Raw genomic sequence first — 16,786 nt, 5'->3', positions numbered from 1 at the left:
TAAAGGTGTGTGTCCCCATGCCTGGATCTGGGACTCATTTTGTCCCAGGCTGACTTTGAACTCAGAGATCTCTGTGCTTTAGTCTCCTGGGATTAGAGATGTGTACTACTTTAAGCCTGGGCCTAAGCTTTTCATAGCCGCTGTGCCTCAAGATCTCCATGCCAAGATCCAGGTCAAAAACTTGTGTGTTCCAGCCTCAAGATCTGGATCACTAGTGAGTCTTCCAATTCTGGATTGTAGTTCATTCCAGATATCATCAAGGTGACAACCAGGAATAACCATTACACTCTGCTTCCCTCTGCTGTCATGATGCCCAGTTTCTCCAAGCTCCCTCTGCCTAGAGTTGAGCCACGGTGCCCCCCCATACCTTCCTTGACCCCAAACAAGACCCTCCCTTGGGTGCTTCAGCCAGTGTTTGCTCACAGTGACAAACAGAACTGAATCGCCACACCCTCTACTCTCAGGGTCGGGAACATTTAGAGCAGGTGCCGCTGTGTAACCTCCATTCCTCCCCAGGTCTGTACCCTGCCCTGCAGAACTCAGGGTTGGCAGCGTCAGCTCTGTGGTGAGCCGGTTCCTAGGAAATGTCTCTATAAAGATGCATATCCTATTGGCCCATGGACAACCCTCTCTAAAAGAATGCATACTCTAAACTAAAGCCTGAAATTCTTCACGGCAGATGCCAACACGTCAGGTTTTCAGGGTGGCATGCAGAGGCCTCCAGGGGCCACACAGAGTTCACATCACTTTCCTTGAACTGCCCCTGGACACACTCATCAACAGTAACACTTACTAAAAACCAACCAATAACCAGCAGAATCCTCCTTCCCCCCCCCCCCGTGGTTTGGAGGTTGAAAAGCAAGGTAGGATTCAATTACAACTGACCCAATCGCCTAAGGCTCAGCTTATCAGCAAGGTATCATCCATTAGCCATACAGATGTCTCTGGGAACTAGGTTTCCCGTACAGGAGGCCTCTGACTGATATTTGAATTTTTTTTAATGAGAAGATTGATGGGGGCTGGGGGTGGCTAGAGGAGGGTATAAATCTGTTTTATTTTGTTTTTTGTTTTTGTTTTTGTTTTTTTTGTCTGTTATATATAAGTATACTGTAGCTGTCTTCAGACACACCAGAAGAGGGCATCAGATCTCATTACAGATGGTTGTAAGCTACCATGTGGTTGCTAGGAATTGAACTCAGGACCTCTGTAAGATCAGACAGTGCTCTTAACTGCTGAACCATCTCTCCAGCCCTAAGTCTGGGGTTTTCTCTAAGCAATTTAGGGCCAGGTGAAAATAAAAGCGGGTGAGCCCCTGTTCAGAAGTGGATTAGTTACTGTCTGGAGCTGTGGTAACACATCACGACTAAAAGCAACTTGGGAGGGGAAAGGATTTGCTTGGATCATCACACTGCCCAAGCACAGTCTATCACAGATGGAAGTCAGGGCAGGGACTCCAGCAGGAACCTGGAGGCAGGAACTGAAGCAGCAACCATGAAGGAGTCCTACCTACTAGCTCTCCAGGGCTTGCTCAGTGACCTTTCTTATAGCACCCAGGGCCACCTGCCCAGGGGTGGCACTGCCTTTCATGGCCTAGGTCCTCCCACATCAATCAGGAAAGAGTCCCCACAGACTTGCCTACTGGTCAATCTAATAGAGGGATTTTCTCTTTCCTTTACATTGAGGTTCCTCTTCCAGATGGCTCTAGCTTGTGTCAAGCTGACTTAATACTGAGCAGCCAGGAAAAGATTAAGAGGTTCAAGCTGGTGGCCCTGGAGAACTAGAGATTGGAACATATGCAGGAGACACCCCGTGTAACTAGATTTACACTTTTTGATTTGTTCTTATATTTGAGTGTGTATATCATACATTGTGCACAAAGGTATATGTGCATAGGTGTGTGTGTGAGTGTGAGGGGGTATGCACACGTGTGTGTGCATGCACATGCACATGCTCGCATTCAGGTATGTGTGTGTGTGTGCATGTGTGTGTGTGTGTGTGTGTAACCAGAGGTCAGCCTTAGGTGTTAATCCTCAGGAGCCGTGCACGTTCGCATTCAGGTCCGTGTGTGTGTGTGTGTGTGTGTGTGTGTGTGTGTGTGTGTGTAACCAGAGGTCAGCCTTAGGTGTTAACCCTCAGGAGCCGNGTGTGTGTGTGTGTGTGTGTGTGTGTGTGTGTGTGTGTGTGTAACCAGAGGTCAGCCTTAGGTGTTAACCCTCAGGAGCCGTGCATGCTCGCATTCAGGTCCGTGTGTGTGTGTGTGTGTGTGTGTGTGTGTGTGTGTGTAACCAGAGGTCAGCCTTAGGTGTTAATCCTCAGGAGCCGTGCACGCTCGAATTCAGGTCTGTGTGTGTGTGTGTGTGTGTGTGTGTGTAACCAGAGGTCAGCCTTAGGTGTTAACCATCAGGAGCCATCCACCTTGTTTTTGGCACTGTGTCTCCCTTGGTCCCAGGGCTCGCTGGCTCAGCTAGACTGGCTGTCCAGTGAGCCCCAGATCCCCATCTCTCTGTGGGACCACATCACGAGGACTTTGTTTTGCAAGGGTCCTGCAGGTGGGACTCGGGTCTCCACATCAGCACAGAAGCCTCACAGCTGCATGCTCTCCTCACTGAATGCAAAGCAAACCACTGTGACCATTTAGGAGGACATCAAAGCCACTAAGCCAACAGACAAGCTTTAAAAAAAAGGTTTATTAAAAAACTAGACAACATATGTCAACATTTTTATCAGCCACAGGCTTCTGAGTATAGTGTGTCTAGACCCCAGATGTTTGTCTGCTGTGAGAGGAAAAAGCAGAGTAGGGATCAATAGGAAATGATCAATTGGATTGCCAAGGCCTACAGAAAATGAATATCCAGGTTCTGCTAGGTGTGTAGCATGCACCGAAAATCTGGGATCTCAGTGAAAACCTTCAGTAGCGGTGAGTCGGATTGGCTCCTTATGTTTTAGCCTGGTTTCCTTTCTAAACTCATCACAGTTGAGCAAAACAAAGAGAAGAGAGGCTGGACCACAGAGCTAGAGAGGATATGACGGATAGACAGACACGTCCAATTTCACCATCTCCATCATACACACACTCCTTGGGAGGCTGCGACAGAGGCAAAGCTGAGCACACCATCTGATTCTAGATTTTCCTTCCGTGCACTGGGTATTTGGGGGCATGTCTTTTACTTTTAGCATCTCTCGAAGAGAAGAGGCCAAACGGTCTATCCAATATGACAAATGTCGAGCCACGCACACTGCACCCGTTAGACCATTTAATAATGACTGAGGTGAAGCAGCATTGGAGAGTGGGAACAACACAGGAAGTCTGGTGAAAACCTAAGTTTTGCTCTGAGAACCTGAAACCTGCCTAGATCAGGCAGTGAGATCTTCCCCCGCAGGTCACCTGCTGGCAAGCCTGTATGTGACGCAGATGTCATCGCACCTATTTAATCCCCTTTTAATTCCTCCTATTATCGGTAAGCCAAGATAAAAAGTTAAAATAAGACGTAAGGGCTACTGATAATTTAGCTTCCTACTGTGTCAGAATTTTAAGTATTTACTATCTGCCTCACAAATAACTATGTTCTGGTGACAGGCAGAAGGGGATCAAGAAACCCAGACAAGGGCACTGAGCTCCGGAAGAGTCGCCCAGCCCCAATGATGCAGCTCCGTCCCTGTGAAGTTACACAAGTGATTCATGAATAGCTTTATGCTGTTTCCAATCGCATCTGCTATCCAAAGTCACTTCCAGCAGTCATCTGTGTCTTCCCGCCATGCCCACTCACCCCCACAGATGCACGTGTCAACTCAGAGTTAAATGAAGCATGAAAAACTGACTGGAAACCTGTCCTTCCATCTCCTGCACAGCAGCGTTGTTAGTGTTGGCAAAACTTCAGGCTCGGGGAGACAAAACCACACAACATGTATTTCCACAGCACACAGGCTATAACACATAGCCAGCCATGGATCTTTTAACTTTTAGTATTCTTTTTTTTTTTTTTTTTTTTTTTTCCTGAGACAGGGTTTCTCTGTGTAGCCCTGGCTGTCCTGGAACTCACTTTGTAGCCCAGGCTGGCCTTGAACTCAGAAATCCACCTGCCTCTGCCTCCCAAGTGCTGGGATTAAAGGCGTGCGCCACCACGCCCGGCTGGATCTTTTAACTTTTAAAGACTACCAGAGCATGAAGAAATTTCCCACCTCTAGCTACTAATGATGAGTCATCTCTGCAGGGAAATCTACAGAGCAGCCTTGTGCAGGGTGCCAAAGATGAATGCCTGATATCAGTGATGCTCCGCGGTTACTGCTAGGGTCTGAATCTGAAGCATCCACCCGTGGGCTCTTTTTGTTTGGTCTCCACGTAGGGCTGCTGCTTTGTAGAAACAGGGGAACAAGTTCAGTGAGGGTGTACCCTGGGGCTGTATCTTGCCCTGTTTTCTTCCTGTCTCCCCTGTCCTCTGCTTCCCGTCTTCCACGATGGGAAGACACCCCACTAGGCCCTTCCCACGGTTGTACTGATCCCTCCAAAACCACGAGCAAAGTAACTAGTGCCTCCCTTTAAGCTGTTCTAGGGCATTTTGGTTACATGAGACAATATAGTTATATTCGAATATTTTAACTTTTAAGTGTGTGTCTGGGTACATTCGTGTGGTGGTACACACATATGAAAGGAGGTGCCCGTGGAAGCCAAAAGAGGCCATTGGATGCCCTGGAACTAAAGTCACAGACAGGTGTGAGCTATCAGATATGGGTGCCTGGAACTGAACTCTGGCCCTCCAAACAAGCTATATGCATGCTTAACTGTTGCACCATCTCTTTAGGCCCCAATAAAGCTTTTATAGGCTATGTCCAGTAAAACCTCCTGGAAGAGGGTCATCCTTGTGTAACTCGGGAGTCAACTGGACACTTCCACATTACAAGGCTTCTGCTTTCTCTGGGTAGTTTAAATAGGACTCTGAATTAACTCCACACAGTAGGACCTTTTCCCTCCTCTATAAATAAATATGTTTACTTTTAACATCATATCATCATTGCTGAGAAGAGAATAGCATTTCTTGGCTTTTTTGTTGTGTAAAAACAAACAAAACCCCAAAAGGACTTTTAAAAAGAGAGAAAAGAATGAAGGCAGGAATCTAAGAGGATTGGCCATTGCAGTTCCACCGTGTGTGTGCTCATGGGCAGGATATAGACTGAAGCACAGGAACCGACCAGGACAGCCCCACCTCTGCTGATACTCATTTGAACTTCTGTGTACATCAAGTCACTGGGTAACCAGCACGCAGTGGCCATGATACGGGAGCTAACAGCAGTCACTAGTGCTACTCAGAATCAGCATCATCTCTAGCTTCATAGGCCACAAGTTCGAGACACAGTGCAAGGCACACGGTGCCTCCGTGTGGCTCCCATCAAATGATCATGGCGGGAAGGCAGAAGTCATCGGGTCAGAAAGTCTTTCTCCAGGGCGTAGATGGATGGCTGACATATCATGCTCTTCACTCTACACAGCGGCATGGCACAGTCCTTGTTCTGACCTTCTAAGCTGGCATCCAGCAAGGAAGGAGTCTGGCACCTGCTTCTCTCCTGAGCACCAAGCAAGCAGGCAAGCGCTGGCACCGGATGGTCCTCGTCACAGGCCCAGGTAGGTGGAGATGTTGTTCTCAATGAAGCAGTGTGTGGCTTTTGTGGCAGGGCAGGGCATGCCTGGCACTTGCCCAGAACACCTTCGGGTTTCACAGGAGAGGCCTGGCTGGCCAGGTCACTCTGAGGTCCAGGGGAGAGGGTGCGGTAGTCCAGAGTCTTCAGGGGCACCTGTGGGTGAAGGAAGCCAAGTCAGACATTGTGAACAAGCAGACAGACTTCTGAAGCAGTGAGGGACGAGAAAGACGGTGACGATCCAAGCAGATAATGACATTATCTCAAGTTTCAACACTAATTACGCAAACCACCCCCAGCAACTAGAGCATGTTTTCCTTAGTGAAACTATGGCACTGGACCCAGAGAGACTGTCCCAGCCATTTCACCGAGCCACCGTCATAACTAGGATGTCAGACAGGAGCCACGGTGCCGGTTCAAATGGCTTTCCATAGCCATAGCTTCAGAGAATACATGTATGATGTCAGTGTAACTACTTCCACGTACAAAAGGAGAGAGTCACAGTAGTGCCTGTTCACTGTCCCATACCCCACTCCAATCAATAGGAGAGGCGATGTAGGTTAGCAGGAGACAAGCATGCAGCAGCAATGGGCCCAAGGTCACATTCCAGCAAGCCCGAGCACTAGCTTTTACACAGTTAACTGTGACATCACCATGACCTGTACATGTGTTTGCGTGTGTGCACATGTATGTATGTATATATGTATGTGCATATGTGGGTGTCTGTGTGTACATGCATGTGTGTATGTGTGTACATGCATATATCTATGTATCTGTGTGTCTGTGCATGTGTATCTGTATATGTGTATTGTGGGGGGGTGTATCTCTGTGTGTATATGTATGCATACATATGTGTATACACTCATGTGCATGTATCCATGTGTCTGTGTGTGTCTGTGTATTGTGTGTGTGTACATAGTGTATGTGTCTGTATGTCTATGTGTACATGTTTGTATGCATGTGTGTGTACATGCATGCATGTAGCCATGTGTCTGTGTGTACATGCATGTGTGTGTGCAAGCCCCAGGCACCTGCCTGTCTCCTCAATACTGTGATTACAGGTGTACATCAACATACCCAATGTGGGTTCTGGGGATTGAATTTGCGTCCTGTTATATGTGCAGCAATCATTTTACTTACTGAGATGTCACCCCAACCCTAGAGATGGGGGTCCTCACAGTCTGACTATGGGCCTTATAGGATTCAGACACAAACACCCAGAAGAACCATCATGTCAGGATCTAGGGAGAGCGTGTGAGCTAACTAGCCCAGCAGAGAGGTCTCAGAAAGACCCAATCCTGCCTACACTCGTGCCACAACTTCTGCCTTCAGCACAGTGGGGAAAGATGGTCTCCTGGTTAAGCCACTCTGGCTACAAGCTTTACACACCAACCTGTCAGACATGGCAGGGACCAACACAGCCACAGCAGGTGACACCAGAATGTCCCAGGGGAGCCTGAAGATGGCTTTAGGTTAGCATTCAGGTTAGAGGGTTAGGATTGGGGTTTATGGTTAGGTTAGAGGTTAGTGTCTAGGGTTAAGGATTAGTGTTTAGGTTTAGGGCTCAGTGTGGGGTGAGTGTTAGGGTTGGGATTGGTGGTCGTGGTTCCGGTCTGCAGTGAGCTCTTCCACTGTCTTTTTGCTGGGATTTGGGCTTATGACCCATCTCTGACCCCATGTGTCATTTATCGCATGGCTTGCACTTACAGGATCATACGATCTGAAGTTACTAGATCCCGATCAAGCCTCTTTTCAGAATCAATGCTCTAGTGATATTAAAATTATAACACAGAAGGATAACACGCAAGTGCCACCTGAACAATATCAAGTTATTCATTGCAATCACTAGAAAAGGGGAAACTGCCTGTCCAAGCCACACCCTTCCACCCCCCCACCCCCCATTACGTCATTTCCTCTGACCCAACTGCTGCCACCTACTTTGGGGCTGGAGAGGAGTTTTGTCAGGTCCCATCTGCACGTGGTGGCACTCTGTCTCCTACAGTGGCACAGCCTGGGAGTCCCTCCCCTGTCTGCTCCAGGATGGCAGGTGACATGCTTCTCAACACACCATAGTCAGTCTTACGTCTCAGTCCAGGGATGAGTTCACAGCCGCTCTCTGGTGAGGCAGTACCAGGATCTGGAGTGAGCATTGTGGGACCACAAGAATCCCAAGCGTTCCCCAAAGATGGCTCCTCCTCACCAGCCTGCAGCAAACACTGAGTGGAGAGAGAAGACTTTGAGGAATGGCTTGGGGCCCTGGGCAGCAGGAGCGTGGAGCCATCACTGGGTGCCCTGCCTGCAGATGGCTGAGATGGCTGCCTCAGAAGTGAACTGAACTTGCTTGGCACCTGGAGACAGGTTGGAGGGTACCCTCTCCCTTCTTTTCCTCCTTGGGTGATGGTTTTGTGGGGGCCTGGACTCCGTGAAGTTTTCTGACATCCAGTCCCACAGCCATCGACGCCAGCAGCACCCCACACTCACGCAGCACTGATACCGTTTTCTTTCTTCCTCAGCATGGATGCACCCACATCGTGCACAGGGGCTCCTTAGAGGGTCCCCCCTGCCGACTCTCAGCCTCTGATGAGTCTACTCTCTGGCTGTCTTTGCAAAGAGGTAGACCAACGTGGGCCTGGCCAGGGAACTTTGTTTGCTTTGGTTTTCTATATTCCAATCCGTCAGGGACAAGTTTCTGTTCTTCACAAGATCCTAAACAAAGGGACAAGTGTAAACTGCAGAACAACTGCACGGCAAACACCACCGAAGAAACTGTGCACTGACTCCCTAGAACCCATGAGCCACCACACTACACAGAACATGCGGAGGTCTTTAGGTGGGAGAACTCTGGTGAGAAAAGTCCAGAGCCCTGGATGCAGACACCCAAGGGTTGTATGAAAGTTATCGATGCTTCCCACCTTTCAGGAAAGTGTTCCTCATCAGCAGAGATGACAAAAATCAGTGTGGAGACAGAAACACCAATATATAAACACACACAAACACCAACACACCCAATCATGCACACACAAACACGCATATACATGTGCACACACATGCACACATGTGCACACACATTTGCACGCACACCAACATACACATGCATGCACACACACATACTCATACACACATACACACAAACATACATATGCACATACACATACATATGCACACATATGTGAATACACACACCAGCATACACATGCATACACAGACACATACCCAGGCACACATACACACAAATACACATATGTACATACACATACATATGCACACATATGTGCACATACACCAACATACACATGCATGCACACACAGAAACACAGATACACACTCATGCACACATATACACATATGCATGTACACATACATATACACATATGCATGCATATGTGCACACACACCCATACGTATGCACACCATTCCACAAAATGTATACACTGATGCATTGCTTAACCAAAGGGCACAGCTCCATCCAACTCTCACTTTGCACACAGGACTGCTACATAGCACTACACAGATTCTCAAGGGTAACATACAACCCAGTGGCAATTAAAACACCCAAGTCTTGCCTGACTTGGCACAAAACCAAAAGTCCTGAAAAGGAGCTAGAAAGCTGCTATGTGACAGACCTGTCCCCAAGCTGGAGCTAGTGCAATGGTAGTGCGGTGGAGTGATATGGGGGTCACTAAGTATACTGGCTAAGGGAGAGGGTGAAGCACTCCTGCATGGGTACGGCAACAGCAACGACTTCCTTGTGCTGGGCTCCATGGTAAAACACCATAGACCTGCTTGGTTTTCCAGAGTGGCATCTTTTGGGGCATAAACCCACTGTCTTCTGGACAGCCACTCTCATCAGGACAGCCACTCTCATCAGGAAAGCCACTCTCATCAGTCAGCAGACAGTCGGCAGCACACTGGTTTCTCTGAACATAGGCCTGCATTTCCCATGAGTACCTCTGCTCACGAAGCCCCTTTCCCTCCACTGCTGACCCTGCTCTGGCACTGTTATTCAAATCCCTTGCTTACTCCCTCAAGAGGAGAGAACGATGCAGGGAAGGAGAGCACCCAGAATACACTCAACACCCGCACCCCCAGTTTCATCACAGTATAGAAGGCCGTCGAAAACACTCTGGTATAAAAGACCAGTTCTTTTTGCTAACAGCCATCTTTGAAAGTTTTCAATAATTTTACTTCTTGAACTCATTCTACACAGAATATAGCCCCAACCCATCCTTAATCTGGCCAACATCTATGCCAAACTCGTGTCTATATGGTTAAGTGGGATACTAATATTTTCTTCTGGTAAGATATGGAGCTATGAACTCCCAATCTCCCCCAATCTCAGGGTGCCCATTTCCTTAGTACCATGAAATCAGGATGCAAAATAACCTCTGGGCTTAAGTAAAGCGCTAAAGACCTGCTGTCACCCTTTCAGCATCCTTAAGGGCCACAGGAAATGATTCAGAGCCCCGAAAGTTAAGAGCACCCCAGCTCACCCGCCTCCTGAGACACAGTTACCTGGCTCTGTGTGTGTGTGTGTGTGTGTGTGTGTGTCTTGATGGTCTAAGATTACGGACCGCTACCATGCCTGCCCAGCTTTTACCTGAGTGCTGGGGATTGAACTCTGCATCTCTTGCTTGTCAGACAAGCACTTCGTCTACCCAATGTCTCAGTCCAGCTGCAGTATTTTTAAAGATACAAAGACAATACCCCCTTTGTGCTTCTGAATTTTGAAGACCTGATAAAATTGTTTAAAAAATATTTTAGATTTATTTATGTGTATAAGTGTTTTGCCCAAACATATGTATGCAAAACACATGCATGTCTGGTGCCCACAGCAGTCAGAAGAGGGTGATGGATCCCCTGTAAATGGAGTAAGGGGTGGCTGTAAGACACCATGTTGGTGCTGGGAATCAAACTCGGTTCCTCTGCAGGACTGAGCAATCTCTCCACCACTGCCAGCCCCATACACAAGCTATGAAGTGATACATAAAGTTGTCAAGTTATGTACTGAACTAAGAGTTATTTAACAAAGTCAGCTCAGCGTGCTGACTGAACATTAAGTTAGCATCCATATAATTGCTTCCCAAGAGGCAGGTCGAGCCACGTGATCACATGTACAATAGATAACGCTACTACCCAGTGTGTGCCACATACCTCTCGCCATGTGCCGTGTGCCGCGAGCCCCCTCTTCACGCCCTTACCTCTCTCTGCCTTCTGGTCTTTCCTTTGTCTGAATGGAGCTTGGTCCCCACGTACAACCCTTTTTCTGGAAACTCCTTTTCACATCTTCAAAGCCTTCTCGGCCGAAGACCGTTGTTCTCCAGCTGCCAACCTCTCTGTGGCACACACATGCAGGTGGTCAAACACACGCATGGACCTACACTGTACACACGCACACACAGATGTTTTAAAAACTGCAAACCATACATTCCTTTAAAATGGTGTGACTAGTATTGGGCACTGTGGCGCACGCCTTTAATCCCAGCACTCAGGAGTGGGCAGGTGTATCTCTGTGAGTTTAAGGCCAGTCCGGTCTATAATTGATGTAGAATAAAGTTTAAGACTGGTGTGGCTATCCATACGTACATGGAGGGGAATTCCATAGAGACAGACATCACACTTTTCATCAGACACTCGCCTTTTAGAAAGACCTTGATAAACAGGGAAACATTTTCTTTACATGGCTTGTGAAGTGCTGGAGGCATGTCAGGTTCCTGAATGTCTTGCTTTTCTGGGGTTAGATCTGGGGCCACCTATACTCGGCTAAGCAAGCACTCTACCCCTGAGCTGCATCCCCAGCTACCTTAGCAGAAGAGAAGATGCTGTCTGATGAGGCAGTGTCCCTGAATACCCTGGACTCCTGGCTCCAGGTCCTCACTGCATTGATACAATGTCACACTTATGGCCTAAGACCCAAGACCAACTCCTTTGTGGTACTTATCTTATTTCTGTTTTCCTTTCTTTAAGGGTATTCTGTGCTCAAGGCAGGAACATGAAACAGCTAGCTACATCCACAGTCAGGAGCAGAGGGAAATGAACACACTTCTCCTTGTGCCTAACAGAATGAATGTGTCATTGGGTTTTGGTTCCCTCTGGTTTAGGTGCAACTTAAAATGTGCTGCTTCAGAGCTGTACCAACTGATGAAGCCTTGAACGTCTTTACTTTGACTTTATGTCTGTTCAGGATACAACTTCAACCCACCAAAGCTTTTCCCTCTCACCAGGCTTTCTCCCACAAATCCTGAAGAAAATACTAACAATACAAAGCATACTTCCGAAGTGTGAGCACTGGCAGAACACTGTAAAAGCCCAAGAAATTTGGTATGTTAACCCAGAGAAGGGCAAGCTATACCCCTCAGTGAGTCATTTTAAATCTTAGGCCATTCCAACAGTACTGGATTCAAGAACTCAAAGAACTTTCTGCCCGGTGAAAATGCCAAGAAAAAAAATCTCTTGGGGAAACAAGACAAAAATCACTGCTATTTCTTCATTATCAAAGCTGTCCTGTTCTGGGCATCGCACAGGTAAGAGTGTGTATGTGCACGTGGTTCTGTGTCCGCACACACAAGCACCTACTAAGGGCGAGGGCTCCAAATGCCAGCAGATGGTCACAATCCTGGACTAGAATTTCAACGTGTGCCGCCATCTTGTGGTCAAAAGGTGCTACTGCATACTAAATCCTCTTCGTGATTGAAGTCCTCATAACTGAAATCTTGTATCAGGTGCCAGAAAGAAAGAAATATGTAGCTGAAATATCCTCTTTGTTTTCAGAAATGGAAATGCCAAGTACTAAAGTTCAAGATTTTTTTTGAGAATCTTACAAAAAAATAGCCAATTACATCAATTCTGCCTCAAATATATGCATCAGCCGAGCAATGGCTGCCCTTGAGAATTTGGGATGTTGTTCCATCTCTCTTATTGAAAAGCAGGAGTTCTGACTGAGTTCTGTTACTCATTTCCCAACCCCAAGTTTAGGAACTCATTTGTGTTAACTGCTACAATACACCCAGGACAGCACAAATATTAACTACGGCAAAGGAGAGGCTGTAAGTGCTGACTGCCAGCCTGCTTTCTCCTTTTTATTCAGTCTGGGACTCCAGCTCAGGTAATAGAGTCACCCATAACTAAGGTGTGCCTTCCCGGTTAATGTCGAAATTCCTTCACAGACATGACCAGCGGCTTGCCTCTTAGGTGAGTCTAGACGCCCATCTCTGACACTCCGCACTGAGAGACAAATATTCAGACGCAAGGACGGACGGCACCCAACTTCTGTGTTGTGTTGTGTTGTGAAGGCACAAACCTGAAGGCAGGCTGATTCGGTGGCTGTCTTTGAGCCTCAGCCGGCCTCTCCTGAACCTCCCCTTCCTCTTCTTCATGTGAGGCGCCTCCTGGCTCAGCTGGAAGATGAGCACATTCAGCTCGCGCTCCAGCACATCGATCTCACGCTCTGCAAGCTGCTGCTCCCAGCGTCTGAGCAGCAATTCCTGCGATTTCTGTTGCAAGGCAGCCCGATTTCTGTTGCAAGGCAGCCCGATTTCTGTTGCAAGGCAGCCCGGCTCAGCTCCTCCTCTGGGGAATGCAGCTCCTGCAAAGTCAGGCCCCAAAGGAGATCAACACGGGCTTCCTGTACCACTCCCAGATCCCTTCACCCAAGATGGTGCCTGTAACCTAGGCTATTATTAACCTAGGGGAAACTAACGTCAGATCCCTTCTCCTCTGTTAGTTCCTGACAGGGAAAGGCATCGCTCACGTTCACACCAGAGGTTACCATTGCTTTGTCTTCCCTCTAGCCTTTATGAACCTGTAACACATCAGTTCTCATGGGTCAAATACCAGACCTCCTGAATATTTGATATTTACATCACAATTCATAAGAGTAGCAAAACTACAGTCACAAAGTAGCAACGAAATAATTTTATGGTTGGGGGTCACCACAACATAAAGAACTAAGGATACTCTATTATGCTCCCAAACTGTCCCCTGAGAGGCTCTGCCCAGCAGTTGATCAAAACAGATGCAGAGACCCATGGCCAAGCATTAGATAGAGCTTGACAAGTCTTGTGGTTGGGGAAAGGATTGAGGAACCTGGGATGGGATGGGAATTCCACAGGAAGACCAACAGAGTCAACTAACCTAGACCCTTGGGGGTTACCAGAGCCTGAACTACCAATCAAAGAGCATACAAGGGCTCCACCTAGGGCCCCTGCACATATGTAGTGGATGTGTAGTTTGGTCTTTATGTGGGTCCCCTAACAGTGGAGGGGGGCTGTCCCTGAATCTGTAGTCTGACAGCCTGTGGATCCTGTTCTCCTGAGGGCCCAGGGTGGAGAGGGTGTGCCTAGTCCTGCCTGAGGATCCAGGATGGGTTGCTACTCAGGGAGACCTCCTCCTCCTCAGAGAGGAGAGAGACCTGGAGGAAGGGGGTAGGATGTAAAGTGAATAAATAAATTAGGTAATGGAAAGAAAAAGGGTCGAAGCATTTAGGAAGGCTGCAGACCACTGAGCTAACATAAATCATACATCAATAGCCATCAACAAAGAACATCTGTGAGTGACCTAATTTACTTATTTATGTTTTGAGTCCTGGTCTATGTAGCTCAGGCTGACCTCGAGCTCACCAAATTTCCACAGATGACCTGGAACTTGTAATCCTCCTGCCTCTACCTCCTGAGTGCTCTGAATAGCAAGCTCATGTTATTCACACCCTCAGGGTTATGAGGTTCTGGGATAGAACCCAGGGCGCCACGAACCCCAGGCAAGCCCTCCACCAACCAAGCTGAGTCGCTAGCCTCGTGAATGATCCATTTCAAAATACAACCTGCAGTTACAACTCGATGAGTTAAAAGATAACACTTATAATTACATGTTATGACTATATATAGTTCATAATCCTTTAGGGGAAAACCGAGAATCCTGCAAACTTCCAAACCATTTCTCCAATGTGTTTTCTTCTTTGTGGGGGAAAAATATTTTGGGTGATTGTGTCAGCGCACAGACATCAGAGCATTCAGCCTGACAGCCACTCCTCTATCTTAGCAGAGCCTCAAGCCAAGCTCCAGTAGGAACCGCAGAAGATTCTCAGGTAGGGATGTGAACTTCCTGAGCCTTGAAAGATAAACAGACACTCCTGGTTCTGTGTAACAGACAAGGGCTTAAACAAAACCCCTCAAGAAACTCATTACTAAGAAACACTGTGAGGAGCTACAGGCAGCCAGACGCTTGACATCCAAGTCTACTGCGCCTTTGCACATTTTCTAGATGGTCTCCAGGGTAATTTGAGCCAAAGTTCAAATAATATCTACAAACACATTCTTCATAAAGAAAAGAGAGACGTACAGTAAGACACAGTCCAACCAACAGAACAAAACAGAGCTGGGGCAGAGAGTCCATGTGACAGAGAAACGGGTCCTTCAAATCAGAGGAGTCCCCAGTCTGTGGCAACTGCACCGAAGGGGCAGGCACTCTGAGACTGACTTGTTCCCTAAATAACTCCTATACACCCAGCTGGAGAAGCGGTTCTGACTCCCAGGCTTCTCAGCCGCGCTCCCTACCGGGTGCCAGCTGGTTCTGATTTACAGATCAATCAGTATCTCCTTATTGGCACGTGCCAGGTATAAACCACTGTTTATCACTGGAAAAAATGCTGTGTAATTTTTTTAAATCTGTAATTTTTCTTTAAAAGATAAGGCCTTCTGTAACCCAGGCTGGCCTTGAACTTGTTTCTCCTGCCTCTACTTCCTGAGTGCAGGGGTCACAGCTGAGGGCGACCCACCCAGCTGTGAAGCAGTTTGAAGTGGGTCCACACTGGAGACCGGATACAGAATACTGGAAGACAGAAGGTGGTTTCTAACTCTTTTTAAGTACCCACCTGGGGTGACTGGAATGGGCGTGACCCAGGGAGTAGCACTGTTAGGAGGTGTGGCCTTGTTGGAGTGGGTGTGGCCAAAGTGGAGGAAGTATATCATTGTGGGGCGGAGCCAGGGCATTAAGACCCTCCACCTCTCTACCTGGAAGCAGTTTGGGGCCACCTAGGGGACTTCAGATGAAGATGTAGAACTCTCAGCTCCTCCTGGACCATGCCTGCCTGGATGCTGCCATGCTCCGACCTTGATGATAATGGACTGAATCTCTGAAATGTCCTTATAAGCGTTACCTTGGTCCTGGTGTCTGTTCACAGCAGTAAAACTCTGAGAGCTGTTTCCAGTGGTGTTGGGCCTGGTCGCTGCTAAGTGGAGGACAGAAACCCCTCCTACACTTGTCTCTATACAGACTGAGTAAATAAACACTTTCACGTCTACGTCCCTGTCAACAAGTGTCCAACCCCTACAACGTCAGCATCAGCAACAATGAACGGGAAGACTCCCTAGGAGGGAAAGCATAAACACAGTTGGTGAGAAAGCTGTCGGACCACACACCTTATTAAGTAGAATTTTAAATCTGGAGGCTAGGCTAGGGCCATGGCTCAGTTGTTAAGGTGTTCGTGTGGCACCTGAGTTCAGTCCCCAGAAAAACATGTATAAAACCAAGGCCTGAGCATACACTTAAGTACAGATAGCAAGTCACCCTGGCAGAACTGGGTTCAAAGCTCCAGTAAGAGGCTGGGCCTCAAAGCAAGATAGAAAGTGATTGAGGAAGATATCTAAGGTTGAACTCTGGTCTACACGTATACACACATGCACACAAGTGCGCTCTCTCTCTCTCTCTCTCTCTCTCTCTCACACACACACACACACACAAATAATAAAATAAATCTGAGAAGCATGTAGCATGTTGAGAAATGGGAGGAAGACCTCGGAAGTATCAGAACATATGTGAACACATGTGAACACACCTGAAATCATGAAGCACAAAAGCCTTCCTTCTGTCTGTGTGTTTACTAGGAGGAGCACTTGCCCGAAGGCTTGGCTGGGGCTTTCTGGTAATGGCCAAACCATTTCCCTGCAGGAAAGGTTAATGGTTAGTAAAGACAAGCCCTCCCCAAGGACCTGTTTTGGGTGCACACAGGGACCCAGAGACAGACAGCGATAAGAAGCCTGAGCTCAAGATGAAAGGATGGACTATCCAGAGACTACCCCATTCGGGAATCCATCCCATCATCAGCCACCAAACCTAAATACTAATGCACATGCCAGCAAGATTCTGCTGAAGGGACCCTGAT

General features: G+C 47.7%; 1 protein-coding gene across 1 annotated transcript in view; it reads right to left on the bottom strand.

Moving 5' to 3' along the window:
* Window positions 1–5,029: 5,029 nt before the first annotated feature.
* Map3k21 (mitogen-activated protein kinase kinase kinase 21) overlaps window positions 5,030–16,786 on the bottom strand; it is a 39,403-nt gene continuing 27,646 nt past the window's right edge. Inside the window, 9 exon segments of the mRNA XM_029532417.1 lie at window positions 5,030–5,755; window positions 5,757–5,787; window positions 7,570–7,619; window positions 7,621–7,966; window positions 7,969–8,337; window positions 9,455–9,627; window positions 10,830–10,964; window positions 12,820–13,140; window positions 13,185–13,213. Coding sequence (XP_029388277.1) covers window positions 5,413–5,755; window positions 5,757–5,787; window positions 7,570–7,619; window positions 7,621–7,966; window positions 7,969–8,337; window positions 9,455–9,627; window positions 10,830–10,964; window positions 12,820–13,140; window positions 13,185–13,213 — 1,797 coding nt within the window. The 3' untranslated portion in view covers window positions 5,030–5,412.

The sequence above is a fragment of the Mus pahari genome, chromosome 20 (genome assembly GCF_900095145.1).
Source record: "Mus pahari chromosome 20, PAHARI_EIJ_v1.1, whole genome shotgun sequence".
Classification (NCBI taxonomy): domain Eukaryota; kingdom Metazoa; phylum Chordata; class Mammalia; order Rodentia; family Muridae; genus Mus; species Mus pahari.
This window is presented reverse-complemented; position numbering and strand designations above follow the sequence as displayed.